General features: G+C 41.3%; 1 protein-coding gene across 1 annotated transcript in view; it reads left to right on the forward strand.

Annotated features, from left to right (window-relative positions):
- Positions 1-383: 383 nt before the first annotated feature.
- The window catches only part of SPIRE1 (spire type actin nucleation factor 1), a 128190-nt gene continuing 112695 nt past the window's right edge, over positions 384-15878 (forward strand). The window contains 3 exon segments of the mRNA XM_039570516.1: positions 384-610; positions 612-988; positions 12908-12942. Of these exon segments, the coding sequence (XP_039426450.1) occupies positions 543-610; positions 612-988; positions 12908-12942 (480 nt within the window). The 5' untranslated portion in view covers positions 384-542.

A 15878-nucleotide genomic window follows, 5' to 3' on the forward strand; every position in this document is an offset into this window, starting at 1 on the left:
CGTGAAAGCGGGGACCTGCTAATATGTTTCACTATATCCGTGATGGTGCGGGTTGGTGTCAGTGTTTAACGCTTGGGGGTGCAGGGAATGTCATCCTGCGTCCCGCCGGGAGTTGTTTGTTTCTGGGGATGGTGGTTACCAACACCCGAGGGCTTTGGGATAAGTGCACCAAATCGCTGTCCGTGTCTCCGTCAGAGGTGGAAGCCGAGCGCCTCGGAAGGCGATCCAGGCGCAGGTTGCCGTGGCGGCCCTGGAGGGAATACCGCCGCGTCCCTACCCGCGCGCGCCATGGCGGCCGCGCCGGCAGGGGGCGCTGCGGCAGGGGCGGCGCCGCGCGGCGGGGGCGGGCGAGGACGAGGACGCCATTGCGTTGCTATGAGCTGTCGCTTCCCCTGCGGCGGCGGCAGCGGCAGCGGGCGGACCGGGCGCCGATCCTGTGCCTGCCTTCCTCCTGACTCCTGCCTGTTTCCTGGCTCCTGCTGCCTGCCGCGCGCGCCAGGCTGTCCGTCCGGCGGCCTGGTGGCACTAGCGGGGCGGAGAGGATGAGCACGGCGGGACCGGGCGGCAGCAGCAGCACAGGCAGCAGCAGCAGCAGCACCAGCGCAAGCAGCAGCATCAGCAGCCGCTGCCGCGGCCGCGGAGCCGGTCACTGAGCGAGGAGCACCGCGGCGGCCGCAGGGCATGGAGCCCCAGCCCGGCGCCTCCCGCCCGGCCGCCGAGGAGGAGGAGGACGGCGGCGGCGGGTCCGGCGGGCAGCCGGAGGCACTGTTGCTGGAGGAGATCCTCCGGCTCTACAACCAGCCCATCAACGAGGAGCAGGCGTGGGCCGTGTGTTACCAGTGCTGCGCCTCGCTGCGCGCCCGCGCCCGCCGCGGAGAGACCCCCGCCGCCAGGCTGGGGGCGGCGGCCGCGCAGCTCCGCGTCTGGCGGGACGGCGCCGTCACCCTGGAGCAGGACGAGCCCGACCGGCCGCCCCCGCCCGCCGCAGGTAAGGCCGGGGGGCCGCCGCCGGCGCCGACCCCGCGCGGTTCCTGGCGGCAGCAGCCGGGGGTCGGGCGCGGGCGGCCGCCCGTCTCCGTCAGCCTTTGTCCGGGAGGTGACGGTCCTTTCCGCCCGAGGGTCGCGGTGGGCGAGCTCTCGGCTCCTCGGTCGTGCCGGGGGCCGTGGGAGGTCTGCGTGTGTGTGCGTGTTGTGTGTGTGTCCCTGCAGCATCTCGGTGCCCTGCGTGGAAAGGTAGGGCCCGTCGCCTGGGATGCGATCGCCTGCGTGCGGGCACGGCCAGGCGAATGCGGGTTCAGTGTTTTATAATTGCGTCGTCTCTCCTGGTGCGTGATCAACCCCGTGTCATCCGCACACCGGGAGCGCCTGCTCTTGCGGGCTCCCCGCTCTTGGGGTTCCTCCGGCCGTGCCGTGCATCCCGCAGGGGCTCCCGGAACGGTTTGGCATCAAAAGGCACCCATTAGAAGTAGATCCATTTAGATGTGTGCTGACACTAAGTAAGCGAGAAAGCCGTGTACAGGGGCTTAGCACCTACCATCTGTTTCGTTAAAATACCCAGGAAAGCGTATTTTGCATTGGAAAGAACAACGAGGGCGCATGTCTGTTTCTCAGCCTTTCGAAGCTTCTGATTTTGAATGTGGAAAGCAGTATTTTTTTGTTGTAAGTAAAGCTCGATTTCTGAGACGCAATCAAAGATGGGCAGCAGAGGGATGCGGTCGGTTATCACATACATGATGGTATTCCCCAGTATCAGCCTAGTCCACGTTCAACGTCACAGAATTTTCCGGGAAGACAGAGGCTTCGGCATTTTAAAGTTGTGTGAATCAGAAGGCAGTGGTAAATTCACAAAATGGGATTAATGGAGCCCTCAGCATTTAGAGCATGAATATTATGCCTGGTGTTACAGTTTAATGAAGCCTTTTGATACAGTGCCTGTCTGAAAAGTCTTTTGGCAGAGATTTGCACTAATCCAGTTTGGAGCTAGTGGTACATGCAAATATCAAAATATATTTAGTGGAAGAAGTGACCTAATTTAGTTCTGCAATTGTAATGAGTCTAATAACGACTTCCATTTAAATGTGATCTGGTGTGCTTTTAAAATCGTTTTAAAAAACAGGGCTTTGTAATGTTAATTAAATGCCAGATCAAGACCCAGAAATTCCAGGAAAATGCTCTCCTGACCAAGGTATCTGCATGTCACAAGCACATTGAAGAGTTCTGTATTTCATCTTGTGTGCTGCTTTTAGTTATAGTTTTTTGAGATGACATCAAGACTTTTTCTTTTCTCTTTCCTACTGTAGGAAATACGTTAGTTTACTATGTATTTCTTTCTTTTGCTGCTTTTTTTCCTTGCTATTGGTGGATTTACCCTCTTTCCTCTTACAGTATATCTTTACTGGCTGTAGGAGAGTGTTGAATATACTTGGGTATAAAGTTCAGGCCCCTCACTGATATCCAGCACATTTAGTTTATGCTAAAGCTTTACTGTGAAAATGTTTTAGTCAACATGTGCTAACCTGTGTATGTGGATACCACATTTAAATTTTTGGATGGATGACTTTTTTTTTTTTAATATTCCAGCCCTGTCTATTTTTCTTCTTTTTTTCACCTTATTAGTGTATGTATTATTCTGTATAGCACCACAAGTGTGTGCTTTTATCTTGGGAATCTTAGGAGAGTGTGTATATATATCTAAACAAAGGTAACCAGTCTGCTAAGACCTCCCAGGAAAGCAGGAGGCGGGAGCTATCCCAGGGAGAGTACCCCCTCCAGTGCATATAATAGAAAAGGGGAGGCGGCGATTTTTCTGCCAGCTGTCCATTCCTAAAACACGCTCGGTGAACCCGCTTTTCCATCAGCCGCAGGCTGGTAGGTGCCTGGATTTGAAAAGAGGCAAGATTTCTCCTGGGGTCCTCTCCCTGCTCCTGGCCTTTCTCATCTACCTAACTTTGAACAGACATCGGAAATAGAGGCCACTCAGCCTCCAAGCTTTCATGAGGGATTTTGTGTGTTCTTTGATTTGTGAAACCTGTAGCAGGTTTTCACTGGAAATTGTCCTATATGTGATACAGCGAATATTGGGAATTCACTATATGAATATTGAGGAGCTGACAGAAGGCTTGCTTCTCGTTGGTATCTTTTGAGCTGTTCCAGTTTTTTTCCTTATTGCTCATTCTCTTTGGGTGATGATTAATGAGCTTCCTCAGCCAGTTACAGCTTGAGCCTCTGGAATGGGTATTTGTTTGTAGGCTCCGGTATTCTCTTAGCACCAGTGAAAGCTTAGGAAGAACCAGTACCCTGGTGCTGTGGCCTGGGGAGCAGTACAACTTAACACAGGCCCTGAAGCTGTATGGTCACAGTAATTTTCCTTTCAAGATACAAATTAAAGCTGTCTTAAAAAGAAGTACTGATTATGTAGAAACTGCTGGTACTTTTCCAAAGCAGTTTCTTGTGAAAGAGTTTTCCGGTTCATGCTCAATACTTGAAATTCTGAGTAGCAATACATAGAAATTGAAGAAAAATGTCCTTGAGATAGAAAAGAGATGAGTTTCACTGATAGTAGGTCAGAAAAATGCCCTTGGAGTTGAATCCCAGTCCTTAAACAAAACCAGAGACTGATTTTCAGATCTTTCCAGTTTTATCTGTGTGATCTATTAATATTTTGTTATCTTGGAAAAAAAATAGAAGGTTTTGGTTAAATAGAAGTAAAAAGACGAAGGATGAAAATGCCACCCGTTTTCATGTCACCATTGATATCACCTGAATCCCTGACAAGAGGAGGATCAGGAAGGATTCCTGCTAATTGTTTTCCTGCCTTTGTATTTCAGACAATTTAGATTTAAATGCCTGTGTCAGGAGGTTTGTTAGAGCAATAGGGGTTCTGCGGGTTAACGCTGTGAGCTGTAAAGCTGTTTTGTTCTAGCAATACATAAAAAATGTATAGGTGTAGGTTGGTGCATAGGTTTGGATAATTCACAGGAACAAATATTGGCTGTTAGTTTCTGTTTTAGTAAACAACAGAATCCTGTGTAGGCAAATAAAGGAATCCCTGAAGAATGATGTCTTTGGGTAGTGAACATTCGGGCTTTGTCCAGGATTGTGGCGAGCGGTGTGATCAGTCACGCCTGTCAGTGGGGCTAGGGCGAGTCAGGAGCAAACGCAGCCATGTCACAGAGTTTGCTCTAGAGATGCACATGAAGTGATACTTCTACCGAGCAGTTGAAACCTTTTTGCTTTTCCAGAACCAAAGTAAGAAAGAAAGATTATGCATGAATATGCAAAAAAAGAGTAAAGCGCACTGTGGTTGTCTTAGTATGGTTCATTGTCTGACATCTAAATACCAGAGAAGTGTGGGTTGCTTTGAAATACCCGTGATGAAATTGGAGATAGAGTGTAGAATATATTTTAACTACTGGGTACTTCAGCAGTCTTTGTTACTTGCAATTTATCCGAAAAGAGCTAATGGTGGCATCCAGTAAAGTGCCAGATGCAATAAAAAATAACTTCTGAATGAGCTAAAATGTTTGGGGTAAACACGTGGTTTGACTCCTCCAAGCTCTCTTCTTGCAGAACCACATTTACACGTGTTTTTATAAACTTGAAGCAATAATGAAATGATAGATGCAGGAGCAGAAAACCCTCACGAGAGCTGGCAATCAACATCATGCCCAGGATACCAAAGGACGCAGGAGGCTGTTTCATTGGGGTTGTGTCATTGCTGCAAGCAGGATAAGGAGCTCTTGCTTTTCAGTGCAAGGGCTGTACCACTTCCTTCCCACAGAACAATTTTGGGGGTGAGCAGGCTTGGTAAAATGCGGGTTTTCCCTGCGTGTTTTGCTGGTGCCAGATCCCTGTCTCACCAAAGGCAGCCACAGACTTTGGGCATTGCACTGAGCTCCTGAAGAGGAACAGCCATGGGGATCTCGGAAAGTGGCAAGGATGGGTATTTTGAACACCGAGCCGGGCTCACTTCCAGCCGTTGGCTGTTGAGGGCTGGCATTGAACGTGGCGCTCCTCGGCCTTCCCTCTCCCTCCCGAGACCCTGAGCTGTGGGTAGTGTCAGTGGCCCTTCTTTTGCCTCATCCTCCAGCCCTAGGAGAGAAAGCACGCAGGGAAATTACTGCTGGTCTTACCAGAAGCAAGTACTATGCAGATTTTTCTCTTGGAAATCTGCCAGGGGTTCAGCAGGAGGGCATAATGCATGGAGTATTCTGGCTTTGAATCAAAAAAGATCACAGAAAAGTTGACTGCATGGTGGCTTTCACAGGACTTGGAGGGCTCAGGGTGAGACATGTTGGTGAAGAATAGTTTATGTTGTCTTGGCAGTTTTAATGACTTCCATGTCCCTCTTACATCCTTGTGTGCCCAGGTTTTGGAAGGCAAGAGTGGAGAAACAGGACGAATAGATGCAAATTCAACTTGTGTGCATGAAGACATTCTTATCTGTCAGTCCCTGCTGGAGCACTGAGGAAAAATATGAATGATTTTTAGAGGAAAATTAATGTACTGCCATTTTTCTTCTAATTTTGTTGACCCTTTTTAAAGATGATGGATGGGAGCAGCCTTTCTTGCTATTTAAATTTTGAAAGAGGTGTTTTTATGAATCCTGCTAAAATAAATAGTTTAGGATGAGGACTTAATTATGTTCAGAATTCAAATTTAATTCAAGGGTATTCAGAAACATCTGTATTTTAAAACAGTAAGTCTCGATGTATTGAGCCTCACTTTTTTGTGCAAGAATTTTAAGATAGATACCTATATAGGTATTTTAATATTGGAAATCAAGGTAGGAAAAAAATAGTACTAGACAGCAGAGAGGAGCCTCGGTGAGTTGATGGTTTTATCTCTTCATGCTCTACTGATCTGTGGAAGAGAGAAAGCTTAGGCCTTATTTATGCCAGGCTTTCTGTCATCAGTGTGGTTCCCAGTACGTAAGCATGAACTGGAAGGCTTCCAGTCATGGCTTATGCGGATGCATCCCGTGCACTGGGGGGTTACATGGGCTCTCTGTGAATATCAGCAGATGCTGGGCATTCTAATGTAGGCAGCTCTGGTGGGGGAGGACAAAATAAGTAAAGAAAAGATCTCAGCATAACAAAATGATGTATTTGGTTAAAAATAAAGTGTGTATTTCAAATGCCTGCACAAAAGAAATGGAAGGAAATTGCCAACAGGGATAAGTGACCTTAGTTACCTATATTTGTATGGAGAAATGTTGAAGATGGGAAGTATGCAGTGAACAAATGAAGTCCGATTTGGTGTTGTCTGAAAACTGCATTTGTTCCTAAGGAAAACATTGAACTTTGAAAGAAGAACTTAGAGGAATTGTGGGGTCCTGAAATTAATAATGACTTAAAGTAAAAGATAAGACATTTGTACTTTAACGGAGGTTTTCTTGGCTAATGTAGTAAAAATGTTGCTGTAGAAAGGAAAATGGAATTTTAGTTGTCATTGTTAACAGCAATTGAAGAGAAGAGTGAAAAATGAGACATCTGCTGTAATGTTGCAGAGAGTTAATATCATGTCCCTATGGGGCATTGCAGGAGAAAGAACAAAGGTGCTTTTTTGGGGGGGGGGAGGGAAATAGATAATGGAGTCCAGCTTCAGGACTGGCTGGAGGTCATAGTTTACCCCCCAGTGCCCAGTGAGAGATGATGGGTGGGACTGGGGGAGCACAAGAGGAGCTTTGGAAATGAAGACAGTAGCAGAGTATGATGTGACAGAGGGGGAGAGAGAAAGAGAGTGCCTTGAACAGGATGATTCAGAGCGACAGGCAGTGCAAATGACCTGCATAGCAGCAGAGCTGTGGATGAGTCTTACCCAAGCGTGAGTGTGTTTGCCAAGAGTGCAGTAGGAATGTTGCAGGTGACAAGAGGATTAAAGGTACGTAACATCCTGGATCCATGTTGGCAATTAACATATCTTTATGGAAGTGGAGAAGCTTTTTCGTAGTATCTGTTAAAAGGAAACTGGAGAGTGTGTACTCTTTGTTTCTGAATTAGTTTATCACATTACAGCATCAGATCCAAAAAGGAGAAATATTGCTCTGTTCCTTATAAAACCTTAAAACAGCTTGCATGACACATGCAACTATGATTGCATTACTGTGTTTTATTACTGTGCACTTTAAGAGGAACAAAAGGAGATGAGTCACTTTGTATAGTGTAAATACAAGACTGCAAAGACATAGCTGAGGTAGAGAACAATTAAGAGAACTCCTTTTTCATTTACTTGAGAGAGTTTATTAACAGCTGGTGACAGTTCTTAACAGATGCAGTAGTGCTGAGTTATCAGTTTAGAAAAGCTGTTACCTGCTTGAAATTCTGGATCCATCAAAAATTATGGGTAAAAACTGCTGATGACTTGAATGCAGTCACAGTTCTGCCAGGAGCACGCATACTTGTTGAATGAGCAGGCAGTTGGGTAGCTCCAGGAAAAATTAGAACATGATCAGAGAAACAGAAATTTTAAAAAATAAAAATCAAGACACATGAACTCTGCAAATTCACACTTTTTTGGGGAAGGGTTGATATCAGGCCAGAGGAGAGTGAGTGCAGTGTCTGTATTTAAGCATCTACAGAAGAGACTGGCAGCTCTGAATGGAGTTCAGCAGCATTTGGAGATGCAGAACTATCACAGTATTTGTCTTAGGGTAACAAAAATTTATGTGATCCCTAGGAAAACTTACAGGTTTGCTAAAGAGAGTGAGCAGTGGAACACAGAAAAATCATATGTTGATCACAGCCTTGTGCAGAATAGAAATGAGACAAGACAAAGAGCAACCATTTAATTATATCTTAGGAGGTAGCACTAAGGTAGCATGGATTTGTTAATTTGTAATTTAAAATATTTTTATTACAAAATTTAACAGGGTATTAGCACAGAAGACCTCTTAGTCATTACCCTTGCTTTGTGCAATAGACAAAAAGATTGCTTATGACTGTTCAAAATGAGGAGTAACTTTGTGTTGAATGAAGAAAAAAGGAGGCATGAAAAAAGACTGGCACGGGGAAGGAAAGTCCTGATTGCCATTGGTTTAGAAACCTCTCTAAGAATTTTCCTTATATTTTCTTTCTCTTTCCTTTCCTAAGCAGAAAAATGGGACATATAATTACTAAGTCATCAGCTGTAGTCTGATACAGAAATCATGAGTCATATCCAAAAAGCCACAAGCTCTAAAACGTCATCCCATTTCTTTTTACCTTCTAATTACAGTTTAAAGGAAGGATATGTTGATCCTCAAAGCCTAAGTATTTTTATTAAGAGCTTGGGTCTCTGTGCTTCCTGCTTTGAGGGGTCTCTGATTACCTCTCCTAATCCTGTCTGCTTCCTTCCACTTCCTCATATTCTCACTCTTTTTGACTTTCTTCCCTGCATCCTGATGTGTCTTACTCCTAAGATATCCTTTGCCTTTATTTGTCTCTGTCTTTTTCACTTTTTTTGCTGTTTCTTTTTATCATACAAGTTTTCACTGTCTGTCCTCAGCCTGGCTCACTCCTCCTACATCAGTATTTTCCTCTCCCTTCATTTAATTACAAATCCCATTCTTTGCATATTTATTTCTTTTCCTTCTGTTGCATGATTACCTTTGCTTGCTTCTTTCATCGCCTTTCCTTTCATTGGTGCTCATCTTGACTCTTGTATTGATGAACTTGTCATTTTTGGTAACTGACTTGATCGGTTTTAGATTAGTTACAAAATCTCCAGGTTTTGGTAATTCCAAAGTTGCCAAAACTCCAGTTTCTGCAATTTGATGTTTAAATGTGAACCTGAACTACTTTTTTTTTTTACTTGAGGAGTCCTCATTCTCTTAAGAGCAAAGAAAAGCTCACTCTTGTAGCTACAGTGCCTCTTGATGTAAAAATTAGAAAGCAAATACAAATTCAGTTTATTGTTAATTTGGGGGGCATGATTAAAGACCGTTCAACTGAAGGAACTTGAGTTAGTGACTCTCATGTTCTTCCTTGCTCCCTTTCCTTAGCTTAATCCTTATGTTCTTCTTCATCCTCCTCTTCCACTGTCCTCCAGTACATACAGGCTGAGTCTGTCATTTCTGCAGGCAACTTGAGTTTTGTTATTGTAGCCACACCAGCTTGATTTCACTCCAAACCTGTAGAAGTGGGCTGTGACATTTAATTATAATATTAATCTTTAACACAAAAGGAGTTCCAGGTTTGTTGCCAATGTGTGCATCAGCCACACTGTTGCCAGAGAATCAGTGCTTATCATTTCAATTCTGGAAGAAGCTGTCTTGAAGGAAATGCTTGTGGATCTGAGCGGAGGAGTCTGAGACACTTGAGGAAGGCTGGGGAGACGCTCTGAGCTGCAGGGCTCTTAGAGCAGCTGATTATAGCTGAAATAGTGGCCATATGATTGTGGTGTCACTTCACTAAAGTCAACCCTGTAGCTTGATTTTTCTTCAGATAGAGGAGTGCAGATGGGCTGGCACATGCCACGTGCTGCCCTACAAATACCCTGTGTCAGTCCATTCTAACATACTGAGTTAACTATTTTGTTATTAAAACTCAGTCTTAAATGTGTGCTTCTTACCACTGGTAGTACAGGGAGCTCCCTCCTTGAAGGATGAGACAGTGCTTGAGGAAAGTTTATCATGACTCCTCTTGCTGAGGGTTTGACAGAAGAATGATTTTCCAATAGAAATTTTGAAGAACAAAAAATGAATGTGAAGGTTTGGGGTTTCTTTTATTTTTTTTTTTCTGGCAAATGTGTCCCTCTGGAGATTGTTTTTGGAAATACAGGAAACCTCCAAAGTAAGTCACTTTCCTTCTTGCAAAAACTGTTCATTTTTTGCATTTCAACAAGCTGAGAGTGAAAAATGCTCTAATTTTCCAAACTGTAGCTTGTGTATAAACTGAAGTTGGCAGTTAAAGTTATGCTGTTTACTAGTAATGAATGCATTAACTTCTATTTGAAAGCTGTCATGGGAGATTACTGTGGAATACTGTGGAATAGTTTTAGGCAGTAAGAGTGGTAAAAATGCTGCACAGATGAATATCTAGTCGAATGGTTCTGAAGTCTGGAGAAGCCTGCATTTATGCTAAAAAGCAGCAGCTGAAATAGTTTTTTAAGGCTTCACCTGTTTACCAGAGAAGCACTTCATCCTGCTTGCAGAGACTGTTCTATGACTTATGGGGAATTTTTTCTTTCTCCCAGTGCAAATGAAGGAAGTGTGACCCTTAGGCTACATTTATGAGTTACTGCTTTTTCAGTCATGTCAGCTGAAGAGAGAAGAAATTTCTACTCCCAGTCAGTATAAATAAATTGGCTTGCAGGGGCCATATAAAAGCAAATTCATTTCAGTCTTGATAGATGCATGTAAGTGCATTAACAGTATTGTTAATGATCTCTTCAGAAATGTAGTAAATTCCTGATGGAGAGAGTCCACAAGTGACTGCAAATAGCTTTGGGAAATCTGCTCAGTGTATAGCTGGACTCAGGGTACAGAGGCATATGGAATGGTATGGTTAATAATTACCATAATGCAGTGTATATTAAAATGTTGTAACTCAGTAGCTTGCACCAGCTAGGTTACTGTCTGGGTGCATGAGACACTTGTTATTCCCCCTTCTTGCTCCAGCGCATGGACTCATGACAATACTGGTATAAGTAGGAATAAATAGTTGAGTTTAATAATAGAATAAAAAATGAGTTATGATTTGCTCTGAAAGCAGTAGTAAATTTTGATAGTACCATAAATGAACTAAGGGAAATTTCCAGAGTTTGAGTGCTTTTCCTTGGGGAGCAGCTATCATGGAAGTTTATCAAAGGAGCTGAAGATAAGCTTCTTGCTGTTACTTTCAGAAATTCAAGTTTTGTCTTTTTTGTTTTAGTCTGGACTGATTTATTTGTTTTCTCTGCTTCAGGAATTGTTTGGGACTTCTGCTAAACGGATGTTTATAGGATCTCAGCACTGCTATGAGGTGAAGCAATGAGTACTTGGTGCTACTCAGAGGATCTAGAGGACAGCTTGGCTCCTGTTCTCTCAGACCATAGGAGATGCAAGTCCAGATATTTTAAATTATCAGTGATTGCAAACATTGGTGGCCTTCTGTATTAATTGCATTGCTATAGGTTTAAAATTAGCACCTTTTAATGAAGTACTAATTTTTTTTTAAAAGTACCGTCTTCTGAAAGACAGGATGTGCTTTTTTCTTCTCCTGTCTTGACTACATTTCTCTGAATTAATCTTGTGCTATCTTGTATCATAAAGATACATCGTTTTAGTCATCTGTCATTTGATTTCACAAAAGTAACCCCTAACATTAATAAATCTGCTAATAATTGTAGCAGTTAAAAAACATTCTCAGTACCTTTCTCCTGTTTATAGTTTGTAACGATCACGTGAATGTTACCATTTTAAACACCAGAAATTTATTATGTGGATCTGAAAGTGAATGAACCAGAGGTACCAGTCCTTTTGAAAAGACAAAATGTGATGCAAAAGCCTTTTTAAGTCACTCTTCTGCTCTTGCTTTTGAAGTCAGACACCAGTGCTAAGTATTCAGCTTGCTTTGGCAACAGTTCAAAAGGAAAGTAAACAACTTTCACTCTTTTAGGAGGGTGTTCCCTATTCATTCAGGACGTGTTTAACCTTTAGTTTCAAAAGGAAGGTGACTAGTTCAGTATGAAAAATTAGTTTTTTTCTGTGCAGGTGACTCTTCCCCAGAGCTGAGTGTTTTGCATGCCGTTCACATTTGTCATATGAAGTCAGTGCAATCACTTCTCTGTGCAAACATTGTGCCAGCCAGTTGGTTGAGCTTCCTTGGGCTTGTCAGCCAGTCTGATAAAATAGTCCTTCCAGTTATGGATACAAATCACAGGCTTTTCTGAACTACTGCAGTAAATCCTTCCTAATCATCACCTGAACATGCACTCTCAGAGTACGCACAGTCAAGTGAATGCATCCTCTTCTAGTTTTTGAGTACATGAAGTCTCAAAATTATGTAATGTGTTTTGTTGGCTCTGTGCTGTTGAGTCCAAAGCTGCAAATTCTAAACCAGCCATGTGAATGCAATGAAGCTAAAATTTGATATCTGTGTGTTTTGAAATTAAAGTTTTGGGAGGTCCCCTTTCAAATGGATAGATTTCTGTGGAATTCTTAACTTTCTTGAATACATTTTCTTCCAGAAGGAAATCATCTTGTCAGGATTCCTTCACTCTACTTTAATAAGGATTATTAATACAAAATTATAAACTTGCTGCTTTTAGTGACATGATACTTTCCTAATGTGCTGTGAAATTTCAGTCTTCTTTTTGCCAAGCTGTCAAGCCACTTTGGTATAAAACTGTTTTGTGTTTCAGAAAATTGAGATTTCTGTTTAATGAAACAATTCAGAAACTTAATTTTTCTTTATTATACAAATTCCAAAGTGATTTCTCTGGACTTGGAGGAAATGCAAGAATTGACGAGTAGGACTTACAAAAATAGTACAGTAATGTTTTAACTTTAATTTGCTTGAACTTCGTGTTTCTGTTGAACTCTTTGAAATCCCAGAAGTATCAGATGAAACAGTGGCTTTTCCCTAGTTTATGAATTAATGCTGCTTATTCTCTTGAAATAACTATTTGCTACTGCTTAATTTAAGCCAACATGTTTTCATGTTCCCTCCATGGCCAAACATCAATCATATGATTTAAATAATGAAGCCAGGCAGTAAAGACACGTCTTTTTAAGATCAAGTATTGTGAAGGATCCAAATAAAAAGGGTAGGGCCTTCTTGTTGTTAATACAATGATGCATATATAATAAAAACATTATTGAAATGTGTGATTCAAGTAAGACAAAGAATACTTGGTAATTACTCAAAAAAGAGAAGTGACTCATGTTTTTAGTTTTATTCTCCCACTGTCTCTTACTTAATCTGAAAACTTTTTTTTCTTCTTACAGATAAATCGGACCGTTTATACTGCACAGAAATGGAGGTAAGAGAAGTATTTTGTGTTCTTGGTTAGTGCTGATTTAGCTCTTTTTCATTAACTTATGGAGTAGATGTAGTATACTTACAGTGTGGAGTTATCATTGCAAAGTTGTGCTGTGTATTGTATTTACGATTTTCGTTGGCAGCTGATAAGTGTGTCTTAACATGGGATATTTAGTCTCATGTTCAAAAATACAGGAAAGAAAGGCTGTGTGGTTTTTCAAAACCAGAATTAAAGATTTGCTATACAGCCAATGTAATCTCATTTGATACAAATCTCTTTAAAACATATAGGTATTTTAAAGAATATTTAATTTAGGTAATTTCTGTTGGATAAATTACTTTGTTATACTTACTTTAGAAAGGACTAATAGGTGATGGAATAAATACTTAGTGTTTATGGAATGGCTTGGCGATTTTTGGCAATGTGAGAATTTGGATGGAAGCAGAGAGTGCAAGTGATCTCAGGGTTTGTTCATTTAAAGGCATCCTGATTTCAGGTACTTTTGATATGACCTTTAATTTATCACCTTGGCAATGTTTTGGGGCCCAAGAAATATTGTTATATGTCTTTCTGGGGTAACAATAGAAACACAAATCCACTTGAATCTGCTTGGTTTATATCTTGACCATTATTTGAATCTGTATTTTTGATACTAAGCTGTGATTAGTGTTGTAATTGTTTGATTTGTCAGATTCATAGATTAAATCCAAGACTGAACGCAAAACTAAGTAGAATATCTAGTTGAACAAGATGTGGACTCATGGTCTGATTTTTATTATCATACAGAGTAGATAATACAGTCTACTCAATAAAACTTTTCCAGCAATAAATACAATTTCTGTGTCCTTTACAGGGCAGCCTTTTCTCACTGCCTTTGAACTTTCTTTGAAATGTAAAACTGAGTTTTCACTTCAACTATTCCATCCGTACCTCAGGCTGAGCCTGGAGATGGGACAAGTGGAGCATCTTAATAGGCGGGTTGTCAGCTTTCTCATCAATAATATATGTGAAGGTGACAAAGTGCTGTTACCAAGTGGTTTATTCATAGACAAACTGTGCATGATGATGGCTGGTTATAAAGACAAAATGAAAGGTCAGCTAATTCAACTACAAGTAGTAAAATGTTAAGGCTATCCAGATTTTTTCAAGTATTAAATGTCCTTTCTGCAGGATACAGTGTAAGGAGGAATTCATAAAAGATGGAAGTACAGAAACTGGAAGTAGGCACATTTTATTGCTTTGTGTGGTTTGGTTTAAGCAAACACATCCTGCTTTTGTTTCAGGATTTGTAAAATCTCAGTTCACAAATCTAGTGCCTTATTTAAAAATTATAATCTAGTGTATCATGTGCTTTGCATACTAAATATTGTTTACAATTTTGCTTTGTGTTTTTTAAAAGGAAGGTAATCAAAGGCTCTAATACTAAAAATACAGATAATAAACCACTGTTAAAATATTTTTAACAAAACATAAAATACTTATTTGGGGAAAGTAGAAGTGTTTTTGTTTCAAATGAAATTATATAGTAAGAGTCAGTTCAATATGCTGTATTTCATCTTTCATGGGAAAAGAGTTTTCTAATTTTGATCTTCTAAAAATGTATTTGTTGATAGTAGAAAAGCAGATTGGAGGTTCCCGTGAGACAAAGGCTTCATTTTAGAATGTCTCTAATAAGCAGCACTGTGACCATTAGGATATTGACTCTTCTCTTTGTCATTTTGAAGGAGGCTGTGGAGTCAGTGGCTTTTCCCTCCTCCAAAATTCCTTTGGGGTTGCAGCATTCGACTTAAAGTTGATGATGTTGGTGTTTTTCAGAACTAGGAATTCAGCAGAGACAGCTCATCTCACTTTTTGGTTCCTGTGGAAGAGAGTGTGGCCTAAATGACCATACTAGGATATGTGGGAAACTTCTTAAAATCTTAACTAATCACCATCATAACTTTTTTTGCAAAACATCCTGTAAACTATCCGGAATTGCTACGCCCTTTATTTCAAGCCAGCAATGTGAGTGGTGTGTCAAGTTCAGAGTCCAGGTGCCATAGCTGTAATAGGAAGATGGGAGTAAGGAATAAGGTGACCTTGTTTAATCTGCACCTGCCTATAACTCTGTTATGTACATAACGATAGCGCTCCTCAGTCATCTCAGCCGAGGTGGTGAAATTATATAAAATATGCCAGCCTCATTGGTAAATATTTAGTGCTCATATAGAAAGTATTCTGTGAATGCAAAGTGATTCATATGTAGGAGGGTTTAATTGCCATCTGTTTGAAAAGACCCACCTAACTGAGCACAGGCCTGTTGTGTGTGATTAATGCAGTTAACCAGGATGTGTGCTAGCACGGAGACACGCAACCTCTCACGTTGTTTAAGAGTCCAGGAGGGAATTAAATAGCCTGTCCCAAACAACGGTGAATAAATTCAGTCCGAGTCAAATCACAGAAGGAATCAATTGTAGAAATGTTTTAGGGAGACTATGCAAATTCTATTCATGAGCCCTCCGTATCTCTATTAAAAATCTTAACATACAGTGAAAATCACAGTACTTGTCTGTGGAATTAATTTTTTTTAACCTTTTAATTGGAAACTCGAAGCATTGACTGTATTTTAGGTAATAATTCAGGGAAATAAATACACAGGTTATAAGAATAGAGTGTGCCCTGTCATACAAATGAGAATATACCTGTTAGTTCAGTGTATTGATGCAAATAAAATTAACTACCTCTCTCATGCAGATGAAAATGAGAACAGGTATTTAATAGCAGAGAATGTTAGGATTTCAAAAGAGGTGTCATAATTTTGCATTAAAAGCCATGCCACACCTGTATTAAAGTGTGTTACTTGCTCATAATTCAAGCAGTGTAAAATGTATATTTAGCATATAGTAGTATCTAGGGTTCATTTTTTTATCTGTGTTGAGTGTAAACAAAAGTAAGAT

This window comes from Corvus cornix, chromosome 2 (assembly GCF_000738735.6).
Source record: "Corvus cornix cornix isolate S_Up_H32 chromosome 2, ASM73873v5, whole genome shotgun sequence".
NCBI lineage: Eukaryota > Metazoa > Chordata > Aves > Passeriformes > Corvidae > Corvus > Corvus cornix.